At 34.0% G+C, this 21,367-nt stretch overlaps 1 protein-coding gene across 2 annotated transcripts; it reads left to right on the top strand.

Annotated features, from left to right (window-relative positions):
- Positions 1-2,925: 2,925 nt before the first annotated feature.
- LOC147388472 (lycopene epsilon cyclase, chloroplastic-like) lies at positions 2,926-13,567 on the top strand. Of its 2 annotated transcripts, none has more exons than XM_086419248.1 (11): positions 2,926-3,394; positions 5,805-5,976; positions 6,070-6,205; positions 6,989-7,099; positions 7,172-7,274; positions 7,739-7,882; positions 7,971-8,078; positions 9,052-9,148; positions 9,231-9,362; positions 11,616-11,748; positions 13,008-13,567. In XM_086419248.1, exons 1-11 carry the CDS (start codon positions 3,098-3,100, stop codon positions 13,171-13,173), a joined length of 1,599 nt encoding a protein of 532 aa, XP_086275374.1. In that variant the 5' UTR covers positions 2,926-3,097; the 3' UTR covers positions 13,174-13,567. The 2 variants fall into 2 exon arrangements, with proteins under 2 accessions (XP_086275374.1, XP_086275375.1); XM_086419249.1 differs by having other exon boundaries at positions 11,597-11,748; positions 13,008-13,148.
- Positions 13,568-21,367: the final 7,800 nt, after the last annotated feature.

The raw sequence follows: 21,367 nt of genomic DNA, 5'->3' as shown, positions 1-21,367 counted from the left end.
ATATATATCGGATGTCCGAACCGATCCGAAAAAATATAAAAAATCGGATTTGAATTGAAATCTCATATCCGATGCGATTTTGTTTCGGATTCAAATGTAGTCCAATCTGCTATGAAAAAATCCGATTCAAACATATTTTAATATTTTTTTGTATTATTCATAATTTCATATAAACACATTACATATAGGTAACACTTTTTAGTCTTTTAGTTTCCCTCTATATTTATTACTGAAAAGTGGACTTTTTAAAATTTTATATCAAGTTATCTTTTTTACATTGATAATTTGAAAACAAGATCAGTTTTTGGATTGATGATGAAATGAAATGGATCTAATTCGATTCCCAAATTCATTAAATTGATTGAATCGGATCGGATCAGAGATATGATTAAAAAAAAATCAGATCAATATTGGAGTGGTACTGATCCAATATCGAACCGATCTGTTGTCAACCCTACAATTATGTTTATATATGGATTGGATCAGTAAATCGATTGAATCAGAGACATGTTTATATATGTGAATGGATTCATTAAATCGATTGAATCGGATCGAATCAAAGGCATGTTTATATATGTGAATGGATTCGATACTAGGCCAGGTATCGAATCCATTCACATTTGATAAGTTTGGGTTTGGATTGGTGAGTTTTAATATTGAGATTCGTCCTATATCAATTATGTATTGGGTTCTATCTAATTCTCATTGGATTGGGTTTGAATTTTAATATTGAGATTCAATAAAAGTTCAATCCAATGCCTATCAAATTAGTTTTTGGTTAAATCCAATCCTTATTAGATTGGTACCAGATTGATCCTATTTCTATCTAAACCCATCCATTGATAGCCCTAGTTATGAGGCTAGTGTAGTAATCAAGTCGAGCTATAGCCAACTCATGTTTAGCGTTGGGGTCAGTTTGATCACTTATATTCATATAAGATACAAAATTTAGCTTGAAAAATAAAATTAAGTGAGGAGATGGCCACTTTACACACACACACACACACACACACAAAAACAAAAACTATGAGGTTGTCGCTGATTGTTCATTGTATTTCAAGTAGATTGACCACTATTCTTATTTTAATAGTTATACTTTTTTTTTCTATAGGGTTTTTACATAAAATCTTAATAATATTATATATTTTTTTATAAAAAATAAAATGACTTATTGTTGACAACAAATTTTGCGATCCACCTTCGGATGTGTGAAATGAGACGATAAATGATTTTATTGATGACGATGGTCATACAAATCACAGTACACTTGATCAATAGAGTATTATCCCTTGATTAATAATCAAATATTATGAAAATAGTGATGTAAAGCTTTCTTCTCTCAGAGTTTCGTGAGTGATTAACTGAGAACGTGATTATGGATTTGTAAATGGTGGCTTATAATTCTCGATCTTTTATAGTGGATTTGTGTAGATTTCTAGATGGTGCTTTGATGCTTTTTTTTAGTAAGGTCTCTGTGTCAATTAATTTTTTTGAACTTCGTGCTTGATCAATTAAGAATGGTTTCTTGGATTCTTGGTAAGGGGATTTTAGGTTTGACCTTCTCTTGAATTGAGGTTCAAGTCTCTCTTAAAAACTTTACTTCTTTTTTGAAAGAGAATTCGAGATTTTTTTCTTTCTCTAGATAAAAAGTTTATGTCTTCTAAAAGAAATTAATATAGGTATCATTCTAAATGAGGAAGGCTTTGGTATTTATAAAATTAGAATAATTTAACTTTCCAATTATACTCCTAACTTAATGAACTTTGATGATTGTTCCAAAGGTTAATTTGATCCAATTCCAATTTTGAGTGCTCTATAAATTTTTTGTGGACTTCACTTATCTATTTTGGTATAGAGACCTTCAACATGGATCATTTGAATTTTCTTGGATCATGAATTTTATTTATAAAACCCCAAAACCCAAACTTTTGAAAGCATATATCCTAACAAATGGGCCCAAATTGGATGTGTAGGAGTCATTTATAAATATTAGGGACTATCGATTGATTTGTGAAAATTTTGGTGGTCATCTCAAAATTTTGATGCTTAGACTTACGTCTTTTGAATTTTTCATTTGAAGCCATTGGTTCATTGTCAAGTAAGTTAGGAAGTTGGGATTTAGGAAAGGTTTTCCTATTTGAATTTTCAAGTTACACCCCAAACTTAGGGATATTTAGAAAGAAGTTCATCTCTTGTCGGTAGAACCCTCTCCTTAGATTACATGAGGCGTTTCCACTTTTCAAGGAGGTATCTCAAATATTAACTTCAAAGTAGGGCATGAAATAAATATATAAAGCCACGTGTCTTATAATGAAGAGCATTTTATCCAAACTTTTGAAGTTCCTGGATGCTTCAAAGTCAAACTTCACTCCAAAAAATAAGTACGTACGGGCGAAAGATATTTTTCAATAATTCTCTTGATATCACTAATCTCGAGAAAATATGACGCTGTCCTCTCATCTCAACCGTAAGTTGGATGTTGAAATTAGAAAAAATATAGTACAAATCTCAAACTTTGGTTGACGACGTTTTAAGCTTGGCAACGAACAAGTGTACCAAAAAGATCTCTATGAAATCTTCATTTTTTCTCTCAACCGTCTGTTTGATGCATGACGTCATCTTAAAAAAGTAGCCGTACTACACTGACTTGGTCAACAGAGAACCACCAACTTTCCTCAATAATAGTAATACGTATCTTGAGGAAAAGCATATATGGCTCTTTGCACACCAACACGTAAGCACAGTGTTTTAGAAAGTCAATTTAGCATTTTTCTTGGAAAAATGCTAAATTCAATATCTATCTAGAAGAGTTTCTTTTCAACAGTTCTGCCAATCATATATCGCCACGTGGAGAAAGATGGATAACAGCCATTTTGAACACTTCACACAGACTATATGACACAGCACTCCTCTTCCTTCATATCTCCTCACACACACACACAGAAACAAACACGCTCTCTTCCCTATCTCTTCACACAGGAACACACGCGCGTTCATGGTGTTCACACGCTTACACGTGCAGCATTTACTTACCACTTTATCTCTCAATATTTCCAAAGGACAGTAATGTGAAACAGAGATAAGAGAAGAAGAACTAATGATGGAGTGTTTTGGAGCTCGAAATGTTGCAGCAATGGCGGTATCTACTTATCCTGATTGGAAATCTCGAACATTGAGATTGAGTGGGAAACATTCGGTTCGACTCCATCGCAATCGTTCTTGGTGTCGATCGACTCTGAATGCGAAAGCTAGTAGTGGGAGCGATAGTTGCGTAGTGGTTAAAGAAGGTTTAGTTGACGAGGAGGATTACGTTAAATCTGGTGGTTCTGAGCTTTTGTTTGTTCAAATGCAGCAGACCAAGACCATGGAGAAGCAAGCCAAGATCGCCGATAAGGTAAATTTTGTGTTTTTTTTTTAAATATAAAATGATTTTTGTTCTTGTTGTTTCAATTGGATTTTTTTTTTTTTTGGGAATTAAATTGGTAATTTATTAGTGTTTGTTGTTCTTGGTATGCAAATATAGATAAAATTAAGAATTGGAATGTAACTGAATTTGTCACGGAATTCCAAAATATAAATTATCATTTGGGTGATTTACTAAAACATGAAATTGAAAATTTATCAGAACGAATTTTAATTCTGAAATCGATTATTTACTGTTTTCAGAATTAAAATATTTTTGTTAAAGTGGGGAAAAAATTCATTATTTTATAAAACATAACTTTTTTAATTGTTTTACTGAAATTAAAACGGGGAACGTATTTACTATTTCATAGAAGAGTTGCGATCTAGAACAGTGCCCCGTTCCTATAACAACGTTAGGTGTCTACGACTACGTGGCACATTTTTACTGGAATTCAACTCATTATCTGTGTGAACGGCTTGATTAGGAGCCCAAGGTGTTTTAAACACCAACTAATGCGTACCACGTAGACACCTAACCTATTTTATAGCAATGGACACCGTGTTGGATCCTGAGTCTTTATAGGATAAGAAGAAGAAAAAATTCCTCTTTAACAAAAATATTTTAATTTTGAAAATGGTAATTTACCATTTTTGGGGATTTTCATTTGTGTCTACGTTTTTGGGGATTTTCCCTTATAAATACTTTAGTGCTAGTGATTCCCAATTATTTCTATAATTGTGGAGTTATGTGGAAGATTTTCAAATTAATTTAGGGTCTGTTTGGAATGGAGTAGAGTGTAGCATAAATGAGGATGTTGAGATGGATGAGTGGAAGGACTAAGAAAGATCAAATTAGAAACGGATGCATTTTGGAAAATGTAGAAGTAGCTCCAAGCCTTCAAAAGGCAATAAACTAAAGCAAAGTTGGTTGAGATGGTTTGAGCACATTCAAGGAAGACTGATTACTACCACAATTAGAAGAAATATTCAAGTCGTAGGTCCTAAAAGAGCGAGAGGAAAACTTAAAAGAACATGAGTGGAGGCATCAAAAGTGAAGAGTATCTTAATAACAAAACATATATGAACTCACTCTCGATAACAAAAGACTTGGCTCTGGAGAAAGCGGAATGAAAACATGATTTGTTTAGCCGACCCAAATATTTGGAATAAGGTTTTGTTGTTGTTGTTGTTGTCATAATCGTCGTCTTTGTTGTGGAATGGAGAGTTGAGGATGCAACAATTGAATTATTGGGAGTTGGTGGTAGTTGTAGTGGGCAGGGATCTTGACATTCTTCCCTTTCTCATTTTATGAAAACTTATATCTATCCAAACGAAAAAAAGAGAGTTGGCAATAGGAGTTGGAGCCAACGTTGACATTGGTATTAGGTATTAACAATAGAAAGTCGAGAGCTGAGACTTCGTGGGGAGGTTTGTAGTTAAAACTAAAGAGAAGTGAGAGTTGCAATTGACAAGAGAGCTACTAGTAGAGAGAGTACGGCATCCAAATGCATTGAGGAGTTGCAACTCTTGGTGCATCAACCTCCCTTCTAAATTTTCTCTAAGTTCATTTATTTTACACAATACAATGGTAGTAAACCAAACAAGAACATTATTGGTTGCACCGGAGTTTTTGATCGTGTAGATACAAAATTTAGGTGGTTTGTCAAGCATAAAATGCCAGTTCAACCATTAAATAAACGGTGAATTATTTTTGGAACCTTACCACTGTGTCAATCACCTTACTTGAATAAGAGTTATTAGAATATACCTACAAAAAAAAAAGTTATTAGAATATGCTTACGACTAGCCTTTCTTCCATAAAAAATACCTATAAGGTGCAATATTCGAAAACAAAAACATTAAACCCCCTTCATTGATTCATGGGTTCTTTATTTTAGATTCTATAAGATATTTTGAGAAGGGCCATGTGGCTATATGGAATCACTTTGAAAAATCTTGAACATTTAAAAAGTAAAATTTTCTAAGTTAGAAACACAATTCCTATTCATCTGCAAACTCGATGGATCAATTATTATGCTGCAAAAATTGTCTGAAAGACCCATATATTGAATGGTTAGTTTGCCCCCAAGTATTGGTGCAATTAACCCATAGCCCAACCTATGTAGGTGTAGTCTAAGCCATTGTAAACACTATCAGTAAATTTTGCTCTTTTCAGTATTATAGTTTATGGTGTTTGGCAGTCTTAAAATTCAATGGGCCCCTGCATTCTCTTCATGAAATCCTTGTTTACTGATTCATACTTCAGTTGTCACCAAAATCTGTCTTGGAGAATTTATACTGGATTTGGTATTATTAGTTGTGGTGTTTGTTTATTTTAATATTCAACGGCCTTTATATTCTTGCCATGAAAAGACCTTCTTTACTGATCCATAATGCAGTTGCCACCAATATCTGTTGGAGAACGTATACTGGATTTGGTTGTAATTGGTTGTGGCCCTGCTGGTCTGTCACTGGCTGCAGAAGCAGCTAAATTAGGCTTGAGAGTTGGCCTTATTGGTCCCGATCTCCCTTTTACGAATAATTATGGTGTGTGGGAGGATGAATTTAAAGGTATTTGTTCCATTCCTATAAGAAAGTAATAAAGTGAAATTTTCATTCTTTTGGTTCGCTATTTTTGTCAAACCTAATTCTTTTATCTTTCAGATCTTGGGCTTGAACGATGTATTGAGCATGTTTGGCAGGACACCATTGTATATCTTGATGATGATGATCCCGTTCTGATTGGCCGGGCTTACGGACGAGTTGGTCGACATTTGCTACACGAAGAGCTCTTGAGAAAGTAAGAAGGCTATTCTTCCCTTTGTTCTTTGTTGTGAGATGTCTAGTATTCTGATTGGGCTTGAACTTCAAGAGCCAAAACAGTATAAAAGGGGACCTTTCCCGAAGTGGAGTGGGATCGGGCTACCTGACTGGGGCCCCCATTCTCCAGCACATTTTTTTTTTTAATAATACCCCTATCCAATTTGACTTTTAGTGAAAAATATAGGGGTATGTTGGTCTTTTACATAATAAATGTTTGTTTGCATTGATTGCCAAAACAGTTATTACAAGCAAGAGATTTAAATCTAAAGAATAAATGCCCTTAGCATTTAATTTGTAAAAGACAAGTATTTATTATGTAAAAAGACTAATACACCCTTGTCTTTTTCACTAAAAGATAAAATACGTAGGGGTATTATTGAAAAAAAGATGTGATGGAGAATGCTAACATCCTCATGAGGTCTTGGATGTTAATGTTCCCCATATATATATGGGCTAGGGCTTTTTATTTTTTTGCTCTGTAAGGTTCCTTATGGCTGAGAGAGTTGCAGAGGTCGGAGAGTTTATAATGTTTATTGTTGATAGTAGATTTTTCGCTATCTCCTCCGTGGACGTAGGCAATTTGCCGAACCACATAAATTTTGTGTTCTTTGTATGATTTTTTTGTCTTTATTTTTTTGCTCTTGTTAAGCTTCCACACAACATTCTTTTATATTTCTTATCTTATTATATGCACACCACCCACTTATTGACTTTTCTCAATTTGGTAAATAGATAGATAATGTCTATTGATCTCCTCTAGGTGTCTCGAGTCAGGTGTTTCGTACCTTAATTCTAAAGTCGAAAGGATTATTGAAGCAGCCGACGGTCATAGTCTTGTAGCTTGTGAAAGTGAGATCTTTATCCCTTGCAGGTACAATGGGAGACACTGAAACTTAACTAGTAACTATAAGTATAGTTGCTAACATCATGTGTAATGTTATAGGCTTGCTACTGTTGCATCTGGAGCAGCTTCAGGGAAACTCCTGCAGTATGAAGTAGGTGGTCCTCGCATTTCTGTCCAAACAGCTTACGGTGTGGAGGTTGAGGTAGGATATCGTTTCCTAATTTATGATATAAATTAGCTATTTTTTATTATTATTTTGTGAGGTGCACTGGGCAGACTCATCTAACTTTTGAACCCTGTGAAGACTGGACTTTCACACATTTTAGCCATAGTGGCACTATGGCACCAGCATGAATGAGCACTTATAAAATAATCCATACCGCTAGGGTTAGATTCATCTTTCAATCATTTTTAGAAATCTATGTCTTTTCTATTCTTAAATGTTGAGTGTGCAATTATTTTGACTAGTTATGGATGTATGGTACGCAATAACTTTACCTATTTATCTTTGTACATATATGAAATAATATATTCTATGGAATATATTATAGTATTAACATGTCTTTTTCTTTCCTTTATTTTTTTGGTTTTTGCTATATACTATCTGTGACAGTATTTTACGTTTGAAGGAAGTTTGTTGGGATTCAATTTGTTGTATATTTTCAGGTGGAAAACAATCCATATGATCCCAGCCTAATGGTTTTCATGGACTACAGAGATTACATGAAACCAAAAGCTCAATGCTCGGATCCCGAATATCCAACATTTCTTTATGTCATGCCCATGTCACCAACAAGAGTTTTCTTTGAGGTTTGCTGGGTTTATTTTCTTTTTTGGTTTTAATGTATATTTTATTTTTTCAGTTATGTACCTGAATGCATAGAGAATCTAATTGCAGGAAACTTGTTTGGCTTCTAGAGATCCCATGCCCTTCGATCTATTGAAGAAAAAGTTGATGTTACGATTGGAGACCATGGGTATCAGAGTATCGAAGGTTTATGAAGAGGTAATCTGCTCACCTAAACTATGATCTCATATAAACTAGAAGGATAAATCAACACTTGGCATGTCTATTGTACGTATGCTTGTATCAGAGTATCGAAGGCTTATGAAGAGGTTATCTGCTCACCTAAATTGTGATCTCATATAAACTAGAAGGATAAATCAACACTTGGCATGTCTATTTTATAGCATCGTTCAAGAGTTAGAGAGGTACATTATATCTGCAATATAAAAGAAGTTAGGCTTATGCCAAAACAACTGTAATGAAATTGGATAGTAATCTATTATTGGAAAGTGTTTTATCCTCTTCTCAATAGGGTTTTATACAGTTTTTGGTGGTTGTCTCTGTTGAGTGTATATCCCAGTTAAGCCCCATGACCATCTTATACTCATAGTTCTCACCCACTCCGACAGATCGGTCTTTTGGAGTAGTTGGTTGGTTAACATGGTATCAGAGCGCCAGGTTCGTATATGTCATGGGTTCGATTCTTTCCACCCTTATGGGTGAGGGGGAGTGTTGAATGTATAGTTTCCTCCACTCTCTAGTGTGTTATACCCCAGCTAAGCCCTGTGACCCTCTTATATCCATAGCTCTCCCCCTCTCCAACAGATCGGTCTTTTGGAGCAGTTCGTTGGTTAACAGTTTCAGGCTTCACCCTTGAGATGCCTAATGGAAATTGTTTCAATTACTTCTAGAAAAAAATTAAAGTCTTTGATTCTAGTCACCCTGTGATCCTTATTAATGGTTCATGCCTAGTTTTCACTACTAAAAGCTTTCATGTTTTAATCTTTGAGAACTCACATTTTGGAGTTATCGATATCAATCTATGTAATGTGAACCATTTAATTTATTGAGGGGCACCTATTTTACTCTAAATTAATTTGACCTTTACGAGGACTTTTGACATTTTAGTAGTGACATTTAGCGTTTGTGACGCGTAACTGATTTCTTTAGTAATTTTTCTTCTTTTGTACAGGAGTGGTCTTATATTCCTGTTGGGGGTTCGTTACCAAACACAGAACAAAAGAACCTTGCATTTGGGGCTGCAGCTAGCATGGTGCATCCCGCGACAGGTGAGAAAACTGTAAGCTTATTTACTATTCTTATTATTTGACTTAAATTGGGTGCTTTATCTCGTCCGCCTTCATGAAACAGGCTATTCAGTTGTGCGGTCTTTGTCCGAGGCTCCGAGATATGCTTCTGTAATTGCAAAGATTTTGAAGCAAGATAATCATCCCAAGAATATGGTTACTTGTAAAAGGAATACTGAAAATATCTCAATGCAAGGTATGTATATTATGTAAGTCGTGTTGTAGGGTATATCAATATTTGTTACATGTATGTATCAGTCCTTTCTTCACAATTTTGTTCATCGTAAGTTAAGTGATCATAGCATTAACGCTCCATATATAATGGTAAACACTAACATAAGTCACAATACTGCAAATAGAAATGATCTTTGGAAGACTGTCGTTAGATGATCGCGAACCATATAAAAAACACATTCGATAGATATTAATAGAACATTAGACTAAGTGCATATTTTGTAGTATATGTTTGTGGAATAAATAAGTTTCTACTTTAGGATAATCCATTTTTTAAGGTAATAATGTTTGTAAAGATGTGTAAGAATATTAAATACATCGATAGATTTGGGCTGGAAACTCCACCTTTTCTTCTAAAGCCTTTCTAAGTTGAGTTATGTACATGACATTGTCTGTGTGCGCGCCACACATGCAGAGTCTAGACAATTTAAGTGCAAAGCTCATGCTTAGGAAGGCTTCTCATTGCAAGATGCAATCTAGTGTCAAGTGGTAATACTTTGAACCCACTGACCCATGAATGTTTGATGTACCCCTTGGTGACCCTACAGCATAAATCAGCCTGATTACAGATTTATATCCGTTAAATTTGAGCCATGATGAAAAACAATCTAATAGCCAAAAATCTCTGCTAAGTCTAATTTTTGGTGAGTGGGTTCACCAAGGGGTGGGCCCAACATTTATGGGTTTAATGGACACAAATGGGTGACATGTGGGACCAAACGCACCCCACCTAGAGATGATTTCCAGTGTGTCACGTGTACAGTTTAATTAAAAACACATGCGTGAACCAACAACTATGTGGAATAGTCCATGCTCAAACTGGATGGTTGTCACATAATAACATCGTAGAATTAAAAGTTTACTCTTTTGTACCTGTAGTCGCCTCCTCTACCAATTTGATCTCAGGCTTGACATGTTAAACAGACCTAAATTGCCACCCAAATGATCCCCACACTAGTATAAGGTAGAAAGGAGCTGAACAGAATTAGAGGATACACGATACAAGAGGGTGAGGATCACCTTTTCAACAACCTCGAACATAATGGTGCTCTCCCCAGAACTGAAAAGTGTGACCCCCCCCACTCAACCTCCAATATGGTGAATATATAATCTCTCTCAAATCCCAACCCATCAAAAAGGATAGAAAAGGGCTTCATTAGAAAGTTGAAGTGCTTTTGTTTTTTTGTTGTTGTTGTAGTACACCAAGTTTCCTCACGCAAATTTTGTTTGGTTCCTTTCTTAAACCAATTATGTTTTTTTGCTTATCCAAAATTTTAGAAATATTGTATTTAGGGCTAGACCACACAATTTGAGATTCCCACTTGGTATCCACTAAATACATTTCCTTTTTTTTTTTTTCGAGTAAAAATTCTTTATTGAAAATAGACATTTCCTTTTAGAAAACAAGTCCCCTAGATCAACCAGAAAACACTTTGTCTAGTGGCTATTCTTTATTTTGAAAACCAGTCAATTAATAGGTTAAACAATTTATGTGTTTAGTTTAAACTGAGTTCAAACAACATTACTAAAATCGGATCATGACCAATGCAATACAGTTCCATGGACTAAATACTAATATCAATATACAACTATCAAATGTTGAATTCAATTCAGTTTCATTGATTAAATACTAATATGTATCGGTGGAACACGTCACCACTTTCTTTGCACATGATCGATTCTTTACCTTCTCTAAACCCTAAAACACAATGAAGCTTTCCATAGGGCTGAAAAGTGTGCTTAGTCTCCCCTATATGGTGCATTTGTAATCTCTCAGAGTCCCACCAATCAAATTAAAAAGAAAGTGGCCGAACTTCATAAAAAAGGTGTAGTTTCAGTGACTATACCTTCTAACCACAATCAAGCTTTCACACAAGATGATCTTTTTGGTTTCCTTCATTGGCTTAATAATCTATTTTTAGAAACATTAACTTAAGTCTAGACACCCAATTTTACATGCACGGATCCACCATTACATATGTATATTCATACACTGATACACATACATACGGACCTTTGTTTTTTGCTAAACAGATACATATAATACTTGTGTATGTGGAGCATATTTTTAAATACTTGATATTTTTAACTGAATGAATGGGGCATTTGTGCATATACATATAGACATATCTAACAAATATTTTTTTCTATGTTAAGTATACATGGTGAAGGTTTATTTGGGATTTTACCAATCAGATTTTCTGTTATATGTCAGCATGGAGCACACTTTGGCCACAAGAGAGAAAGCGCCAAAGAGCATTCTTTCTCTTTGGACTGGAGCTAATTTTACAACTGGATATTGAAGGCATCAGAACATTCTTTCGTACTTTTTTCCGTTTGCCTACGTGGTACTCTCAAATTTCCTATTTTTATATTTCCTGATTGATGCTTTCAGTCAAATAGTTACTATAATGTTTTTTGTAGAAGTTAACATAACATAAATGACTTGACAACTACTATTGAAATGAAAATTATTGCGAAATAGCAAGATGTTGTACGGAAGGGATGATAATTCTTGTGTTAGGGATGTTTTGCCAATGGAAACTCCCATTTAAACTGAACACTGATGTAGATCATTGTCAATGTTCCTCAAGAAGTTGAAAATATCATCATTTCTGAATGATTTTAGTGACTGAACTGGTAGAATTTAAAAAAATAATTAATACGAACTTCGCTAAGCTAAGCATAATACTTATACTTGTTATGTTAACCAAGTGCCACTGATAAATCTAGGGTTCTCAAAAGAATATGCTGATTATATGATTAAAATTTAAAACAGTTTATAATTCATGCACTTGTGCAATGTATAACATGATTTAACATGCTATAATCATGAATTTTCAGCATCAGCATATGACACTACACACAATTTATATTGTCTTGAATTTTTTTTATAGAGAAAATAATCCTATTAATTCTTGTGGTAGTGGATCGCAAATCTTTGGGATAAGGTTTCGACGACGATGATGATTTATTCTTGTGGAGACCTGTGTCTACACAATATATACCAAATAATAATTACACATGATTCATGATCAAAGTATAAACATCACAATAGCATTTTTAAGCATAATGGGTGCATTACTGAAAAGCATCATTTGTGCATGTTGTTCAATACTCATGAGGCATGTAAACATAAGATTGGAACAGACTTGCTCGGCATTGTTTATAGTATTTTGAAGTGTTATATGTTTGCAGTTATCGTACTGGGCATTAGGCATGAGGGGAGCATATGCATTAAGGGAAATTTTCTTGTTGAACCAGTAAAATGTGGCCCAAAATTGGAAGAGGCACATAAAATGCTAGTAACTTTGTCTGTGTTGTGGGAGGATGAACAATTTACTCGCCCAAGATAAAAACACTCATGCTGTCCCAAGATTTGACATACAAATCTCAAGATTCTTCCATCAATTCCATTTTCACTGCACACCCATACCAGCTTGATTGCCCTAATCCTGATTTTTGGCCTTTGAATATAATTATGTAATTTTCAACTATGACTTCGGGTTAGTTTCTGAATTAATATACCGGTAGAAGCTATTTGCTTGCTTTGGAACTTGAGGAGATGGGGTTGAATGATGGATGGATTGACGTGTTTGTCTTGCAGGATGTGGCAGGGATTTCTCGGCTCTTCACTTTCATCATCAGATCTCATATTGTTTGCCTTTTATATGTTTATTTTAGCACCCAACAGCATGCGTAAGTGTCTTGTGAAGCATCTACTTTCTGATCCCTCTGGAGCAACTATGGTAAGAACATATCTCACATTGTAGTTTGTAAAACCCATATTTCAGCATCCATTGTCCCAATCCTAGAGTTTTATTTCAGAGTAAACTTAGTAGTCTACCTACCCAAGAACCCCTTAGAAGGTCTGTGAATTTGTTACATTTCTCTGTATATCCTTAAATCTCAAAATAGTAGAGTAATTTCCCTCCATAACTACAATTGCACAGTAGCCTTACAAGTCTTATATGAACCCAATAAAAAGCTCACTAGCATTGTAATTCACGCCACACTATTTCTTCAAAACCAGCTTAATTTTTATAATTGGATTATTCATCATCATTTTGTTTTCTGTCAACCACTTACTTGCTAATAACTTCCTATCTGCCTTAGACTCCTGTTCTTCTTTGTCCATAACAAATTTTTTTTTTTGGAAGGTAATCGTGAAGTTGGGTTCTAAGAGAGTCGAACCCAAGACGTGGGAACACTTCCCACATGTCTTAACAACTTGCTAAGTTGGCATCTTTTCAATTGCACTTCTCCATAACAAATACATTGGGTTTTGGCCTATTTTTCTCCTCGTCATTCATGTTACGTTAAAAATATAGGATTTTCTGGAGGAAATGAATTCTGGAACTTGGTTAAAAGCAACTGAAATAGGATTTATATGCGCTAAACACATGATATAGACAATTCAAATCTGTAGTCTAATTGGTGCAGGTATTTCATACGTATTATTAGGGTATGAAGTTATGGGTGAAGGTGTTAGTCACATTTGGATCCATTGCGTGGTTGACGTATTGTAATGCAGCTTTAAGATCGTGGGTTCAAGTACAGCTTAGTTGGAATTTGATTCAAATATTAGGAAAAATATGGAAGAAAAGATGAGAATTTGATTGAGAGATTGATGGATTTGAAAGCTCGATCTATATCACTAAAATGGATTTTGGACTAAGTTCAGTTTATAATCAATGGTTTTTGGACAAACCATTTTTCAGGATTTCAGACAAAGTTACAACTTTTGGAATTTGCACGGTCCACGACAACCTCTGTTAATAGGTCTCAATAATTCTTTTGAGAGCTTGGTTTCAGTCAATCCAAACCAACACAACCCTTTATGCATACACCATCCAACTAATAGTTTGACAATGCCAATGTGGGCATGATTTCTACAATGGCACAGTAACTGCACTGCCTTGGCACATTTTTGGTCCTCACATTTGAACTACAAAAAGTAAAATCTGTGGAGTCGGAGAAAAGTTTTTTGGGACTGAACATAATAGAGAAAAAATAAGCTATGTTAACTGGTTCACAAATCTAGTAGCGAACCGCAAACTGGTACAAACCGAACCAGTTTGAGTTTCGATTCGTTGTGGATTCATAAAATCCAGTGAACCTAACGAATCCCTTTATTTTGGTGAATTTTAGAGATTCCCTCATGATTTGGTCAATATTAAAGATACCTCTTTGTTTTTAAACTGATGATATGCCACCTTGACCCGAGTTTTCTTCTATGAGATTAACATAAATGACTTAAATATCGGCCACGAACTACTTCTAACAAATCCGGTTTGTTCAAGAGTGATAAATCACAAACCCAAATTCAAACCTAGTGATCCAACAAACCGAGTAACATAGAATTTAAGTCTATGAAAACAAAACTCTCGCTAATCAAAAACTTAATTTTGCAATAAATAATCCAACCTGCTACAACTATTTGAATAGGAAGTGAAGTTGGTAGGGCTGTCGATGGATCAGGCCCACATCCGATTGGGGTTGATTTGGTACCGATCCAATAAGGATCTGATCCAAGAGACCGAGACTGATCCGATAAGTATTGGGTCTGACCCCTATCGTATCGGGTTTTTTATTGGAACTCTGTATTAAGATCCAGATCAGATCCATTAACAATCGGATCATGTCCGGATCAGACCAAACCCAAATTTATATACAAAATCTAAATAAACTTCATACATCTCAACAAAAATATAATATAATTTATATATTTTCTAACATATAATCAGACCGGGTCCTTATTGAATCGAGACATGATGGATTCTGATCCGATCCAATAATATATCGGGTCGGATCCTTATCAATATCCAAACCATTGATCTAGACCCAAAGTTATATGAATGGATCAGATCCGATCCATTGACAGACCTAGAAGTTGGTATAGGTGTGAAAATTTTGCTTCTTCGCAATATATTGAACGGTTGGATAAGATTCAATCAGTTGATCCCAAATGACGCTTTGACGATCAGGATATACTTCCATTGAGTCGTAGCTAGAAGGGCATGTATAAACACGTTTAATGGAGAGTTATTAAAAATACTTAGATATGCGGTAATGGAATAATCTTATTCAAAATACTTGATTAAAGCCTGTAGTTCATGTTCTCTTCTGGATCTAGGATAACATTTAACATTTACTTGTAATCTTCATCTTCTTCGTGATAGAAGTGTAAATATTGTCTATGTAAATCTACACTAATTATTTATTTATTTTTAAAGTATAAAAAGTTATTTTTAGATTCTCAAATATGTTTGTCTTCAATAGTAGTTTATGAAGAAATTCTTGATAAATTTGGGGGTCCAACTCAAAATCAATTGGCAATGAGGTAATGAGTGTCGGGTGTGGGACTAAACTCACATCTCCGCACGTGTCGGCCAGACTGGGCCAATGCACGTGGAGATATGAACTTGGTGATGTGGAGAAGAGAAAAGTCCGCTCTGATATCATAATAAATTTGGGATTCAACTCAAAACCAATCAAGTGGAGAGGCCCATGAGCTTATAAGGAGAGACACAAGGTAATTTGTGTTTGATGTGGGACTTAACAATTCTTTATCGATTGTTCTTTGTGCATTCTCTGCGCCCATAGTGCTACTTCGAATGTTATTTTGAGTCACTATGTTAAGTTTCAATTGAAAAACAAAGAAATGCTACCACCATCCACCAAAGCCCCTTCAATTACATTGGTAAGTAACATATAGAGAGTTACTAAAATGAATTACGCTATGAGAGAAAAATCAAAGCCCCCTTTGACTTGATGATCATGGCTATATATATATATTTATAGGTGGCGTTCGGGAGCTAATACAAAGCCAATATGTTTGTCCTATGTGGCTCAAATTTTTTGGTTTGAAGTGATTTTTGGTGAGGATGATCTCTATGGCGAGGAGATCATCCTCACCAAAAATCAGCCGAATCCGAAACTTCTAAGTCCATCAAAAGTGGTTTAGAATTGTGAATCTGAAAAGTGGTTTACCGAAAATTTGTGAATCACTTTTTGATGGACTTAGAAGTTTCAGATTCGACTGTTTTTTGGTGATGATGATCTCCTCACCATAGATATCATCCTCGCAAAAAATAAGTTCAATCCGAAACTTTTAAGCCACATAGGACAAACTTTTAAACCACACACACACACACACACACACACACACACATATATATATATATAGAGGGTCGGTTCCGTAGACACATAAAGCTACTCATAAAGTTACAACATTTTTGTTTTATACGGTTAAAAAGGTTCGGAATGGGTTGATTTTTTGTGAAGATGATCTCTGTGGTGAGGGGATCATGCTTGCAAAAAATCATTCAATTCCAAAACTTCTAACCCCAACAAAAGTGATTTATTAAAATTGGACGGTCTAAAATTTTTCAACTTGTAAATATGGAGTTAGAAGTTTCATAATGAACTGATTTTTGGTAATCGTGAAGTTGGATTTGTATCCAGTCATTTGAAGGATTCATTTTAAAATAGAGGGCCGTAAATTGGGTGAAGCTTACGCGTTTCATTTAAGAAATTTGGGGTTATTTTGATATTTTTGTTCGTTTGTCATTTTTATCTTTTTGGAGTAGGTTGGTAAAGTCAATAGTCAGGGGGACGATTATACATCCGAAATCAAAGAGGCTATTATAGACAGAATAATGATTTTTTGACACCTGATATCACAAAACTGTAAATCATTTGCCTCGGGATACACAAAATCACAAATATTTTGTGTATCCTGAGGCAAATGATATACAATTATGTGATGGGGGCGTACATCAATGGGGAGGCGTTAGATTATCACGATTCTTTTAGAAACACCCCACTGTAAAATTGGTGATATTAGGTTTACCCTTTTGCAAAATGCAAGATTAGATTTACACCCCTAGACCGTAAGTCAACATTTGTTTTTCTTCATTTTATTTTATGATTTAACAATGAAATTTTTATAAGAGGGTAGGCCTATTCTTGCCTTTTTGCAGGGGATTAAGCTAATATCACCAATTTTACTGGGAAGTGTCTCTGGAATACCTAAAAAATTAATCTAATGAACTAGATAAGACAAAAAAAAAAAGTTACGACGTGTTGACACTTTGACTAAATGAATATAGTACAAAACATCGATCTTACATATGTCACTCTCATGCAGACTCTTTGTCGACCTCAAAATTGTACTTCATATCACACTTTCTTGATGTAGAAGCGTATAAGAGCCATAGATACTTTTCATTGAGATCCATATGAAAAAGCATCTATCATTCCTACACACTTTCACATAAGGAAAGTGCAATTTGAGATACAATCTTACAGTCACTCCAACACGACTCTAAATAAAAATATCAGCTAATCAAAATCGAATATGTGTCACTAAGAAATAGGCGTAAAAAATGATTTACGAAATTATATCAAGCAAAATGAGGTTGATGGTTAAACAAGATGACCACAAAGAATCCAATAGACAAATTTGTCTCTATGATCCACATAAACCATGTGGCCTGAATTATCCACATTCTCCATAGATCAGTATCACATATATTAAATGGTGAGTATGCGAGCAATTATTAAGGCCCTATTTGATAACACTGCCAGTTTTTTTAGCATTGCTATAAAAAAGCGCAGTGATCAAAATTAAAATTATGATTAAAAATTATTGTGTTGTATACAAAATTGTTGTTTTATGTTTGATTAAAATAGTTGCAACTATTAGATTATGATAAATCGACGAGAATATCTTTACCTATAAATTATGAAACTTATATTTATTTTTACCAGATCAAGCAAAATAAATTAAATAAATAATATTAAATTATAATTAAATAAGTAAAATAAAAGATAATGAATTAAAAATTATCTAAATATTAGTACATTATTGCTAAACATACTTCAAAATTTCGACAGTACCTCTTCTATACCACACTAAAATCCAAGGATTTAAGGTTTTTTTTTTTTGGTCTTTTCTTCGAAACCAAAATGAAATTGAAGGGTTCAAGTAATTTTTTCGTTTTATCCTTCAAAGCCAAATTGAAATCGAAGGATTTAAGATTTTTTTTTTTTCCCTTCAAAACTAAACTAAAATTGAAGGATTCAAGTAATTTTTTCGAGTTAAACCGAACTGAGATCAGATTTAATCAATTATTGTCCCTATTTATTTTCAATTATTATTGTAATAAAAAATAAGTTTGATCATGAATATTCTTTTTTTTTTTTTTTTAATTCTTAATTCTAAGTTTGACAAAACTTAAAATTAATTTTTACTTATTTTCATTGGTGGATTTATTTATTTTATATATTTAAATTGGTGTAACAAGTAAAGTTGGGATGCCAATAGTAAACTTTATATATATACTAACTTGGAGTTTAATAAGTAAAGTTGGGTTGCCAATAGCGAGTTTTTTATTTTTTATTTTTGTGAGTAGTTAATTAAAGACATGAATAGTGATTTAGAGGTTGGGAGCCGTCGGAACCATGACTAGTAGAGATATGAATGGTAAGTTTATTATTTTTTATTATGTAAATAGTGAATTAGAGACATTAATAGTGAATTAACGAGAGACTATACCAAACTAGAGACAAAAAAGTCGAGTCGATGACCTCAAAAGCATACCACAAGAGTAAGTGAGAATTGAAATACTAAAATTGAAAGGCATTATTGACCTTTCACATTCAAGAAAAATTGTTTATTTTATACTTCCTACATATATGTAAATCATCTCTTTAGATGATTGGTGTAATCGTTGTTGATGATCTCAAAAACTTACATCAATATGTTATCTAACGGATTATGGCGATCCAAACCAATTTTTGAAACCCGCAAGAGTACTAAAAGTGTTGTCTTAAGCGTTATCAAAGATTCACTAATATATTGGTGCGCAGTTGTAGTAATCGATTGAATCACTTTTATAAACAAAATATATACATGCACATGTCATCTAATCAAAGTCAAAGACGACATGTCATCAAATTATAGACACAAAAAAAAAAAAAAGATTTTTAAAATTATATTAAGCAAAAATGACGTAGACGGATAGACAGGATGACGAAAAAGATTTCAAGAGATAGATTTGTCATGCTATCCCTATGATCTACGTAATCCATGTAGTTCGAATAATTCTTGTGACCTAAATAATTCACATTTGTCCAAGATCAATGTGGCTATATTAACAATAAAAAAATCTTATCTAATCAGAACCAATACGTATCACCAAAATATATATAAAAAATTGATTTACAAAATTATATCAAGCAAAATGAAGTAGATACTATTGAAAATTCCGATTCTAGTTTGTTGAAACAATAAATTATAAGTAATAGTATAATATAACCAACTTGAAGAAATTGGAAGAACTTATCGATGACTAAGGCACAAAGAAGTCGTTGTCCTTAAAATCAATTTCGCTTCTTATGAATGAATCTTCAATGCAGTCAATCTCAAGTGTTTAGTTTCCAAGATTCAACTTGATCTCAGTTCACCCCCTTATGAATTTTTTTTACAACTCTTATAATTAATAAAGCAAAGAGAATCTTTTTTATTTTTAACTCATACAAAAAAGGAAAAAACTCTTTTAATTTATGTTTCACCAAAAAAAGAAAAATTCTACTCTTTACAAGTAATACTCAAGAGGTCTTGAGTTCAAACCTTATCCTCAAAAATATATGAAATAAAAAACTATGACATGAAATAAGAATTATGAATTTTACAATAGATACACAAACAAGACAACCATAAAAAACTCAAGAGAATGTCCTAGTAATTCGCACAATCCACATCTTCGCATGACCTGCTTAATCCCCATCATCCATATATCAATGTGGCAAATACTACATGTTGATTGTGAGAGTAATTACAAATGTAGTAGTGTGCACTTAATTACCAAATCAAAAGTGTTGATTAACAAATCAATGTATCACTTTTATAGACATATAATATATACATGCAAATGTTTGCAGAGTCGTATTGGGGTGACCTCAAGATTGTATCTCATATTACACATCCTATCATGAAAGTGTGAAGGAACCCTAGATGTTTTTCATTGAGGTACGAGTAAAAAAGCATATAGAGTTCCAACATACTTTCACATTATGATGTGTGACATGAGTTACAATCTTGAGGTGACTTAGGTTAGGAGAGGAGTAGAAAGGGATCTTCTCACCTTCCCAATGAGTTAGAAATATGGAAAATGCTAGAATGACACAAATGGAAACACAAAGGTGATACAAATGATGTAGTGGTGGGCACATAACCATAGATGTTTTTTACTTGTATCTCACGGAAAAACATCTAGGGTTCTTCCGTACTCTCACATTAGGATGTGCGATACGAGTTACAATCTTGAGGTGACTTCAGCTAGGAGAGGAGTAGACTTAGAAATATGGAAAATGTTAGAATGACACAAATGGAAACACAAAGGCGATATAAATGATATAGTGGTGGGAGAAAGATTTTGTTAACAAATGAAATTTCTGTAAAACACTCTTCTCTCAACATAAGAGAAAGAGTCATAAACCTCTCTCATATATATATAACATATTACAAGAGAATACATTTAGTTTGTTACTCTGAAACTAACTTTATAACAAAATCTATAACAAACTCTTCTAACAGAATCAGTTAACTACAACCTTCTAGAACTCCAACTGGATCCAAGTCATCATGATGAGCTGGACATGACTCACATGCTGACATGGATTTCTTATGGCTTTCATCCTCCCACAAGCTGAAGGGTCGTGGCATGATGCAAAGTCTGGACTTCAAAGAGTCGAACCTTGAGCTTGACAAATGCTTTGTAAGCAAGTCTGCTATTTGATCTTCTGTTGGAATATATAGAATTACAGCTTCTTTTTAAGGACTAAGTCTTGAACAAAATGAATATCTATTTCAATGTGCTTAGACTGAGCATGAAAAATCGGGTTGGCTGCCATATAGCTTGAGCTGATGTTGGCAAACCATAGAATAGGCACATCTCG

The sequence above is a fragment of the Akebia trifoliata genome, chromosome 12 (genome assembly GCF_017979445.1).
Source record: "Akebia trifoliata isolate Shusen 1 chromosome 12, ASM1797944v1, whole genome shotgun sequence".
Taxonomy (NCBI): Eukaryota; Viridiplantae; Streptophyta; class Magnoliopsida; order Ranunculales; family Lardizabalaceae; genus Akebia; species Akebia trifoliata.
This window is presented reverse-complemented; position numbering and strand designations above follow the sequence as displayed.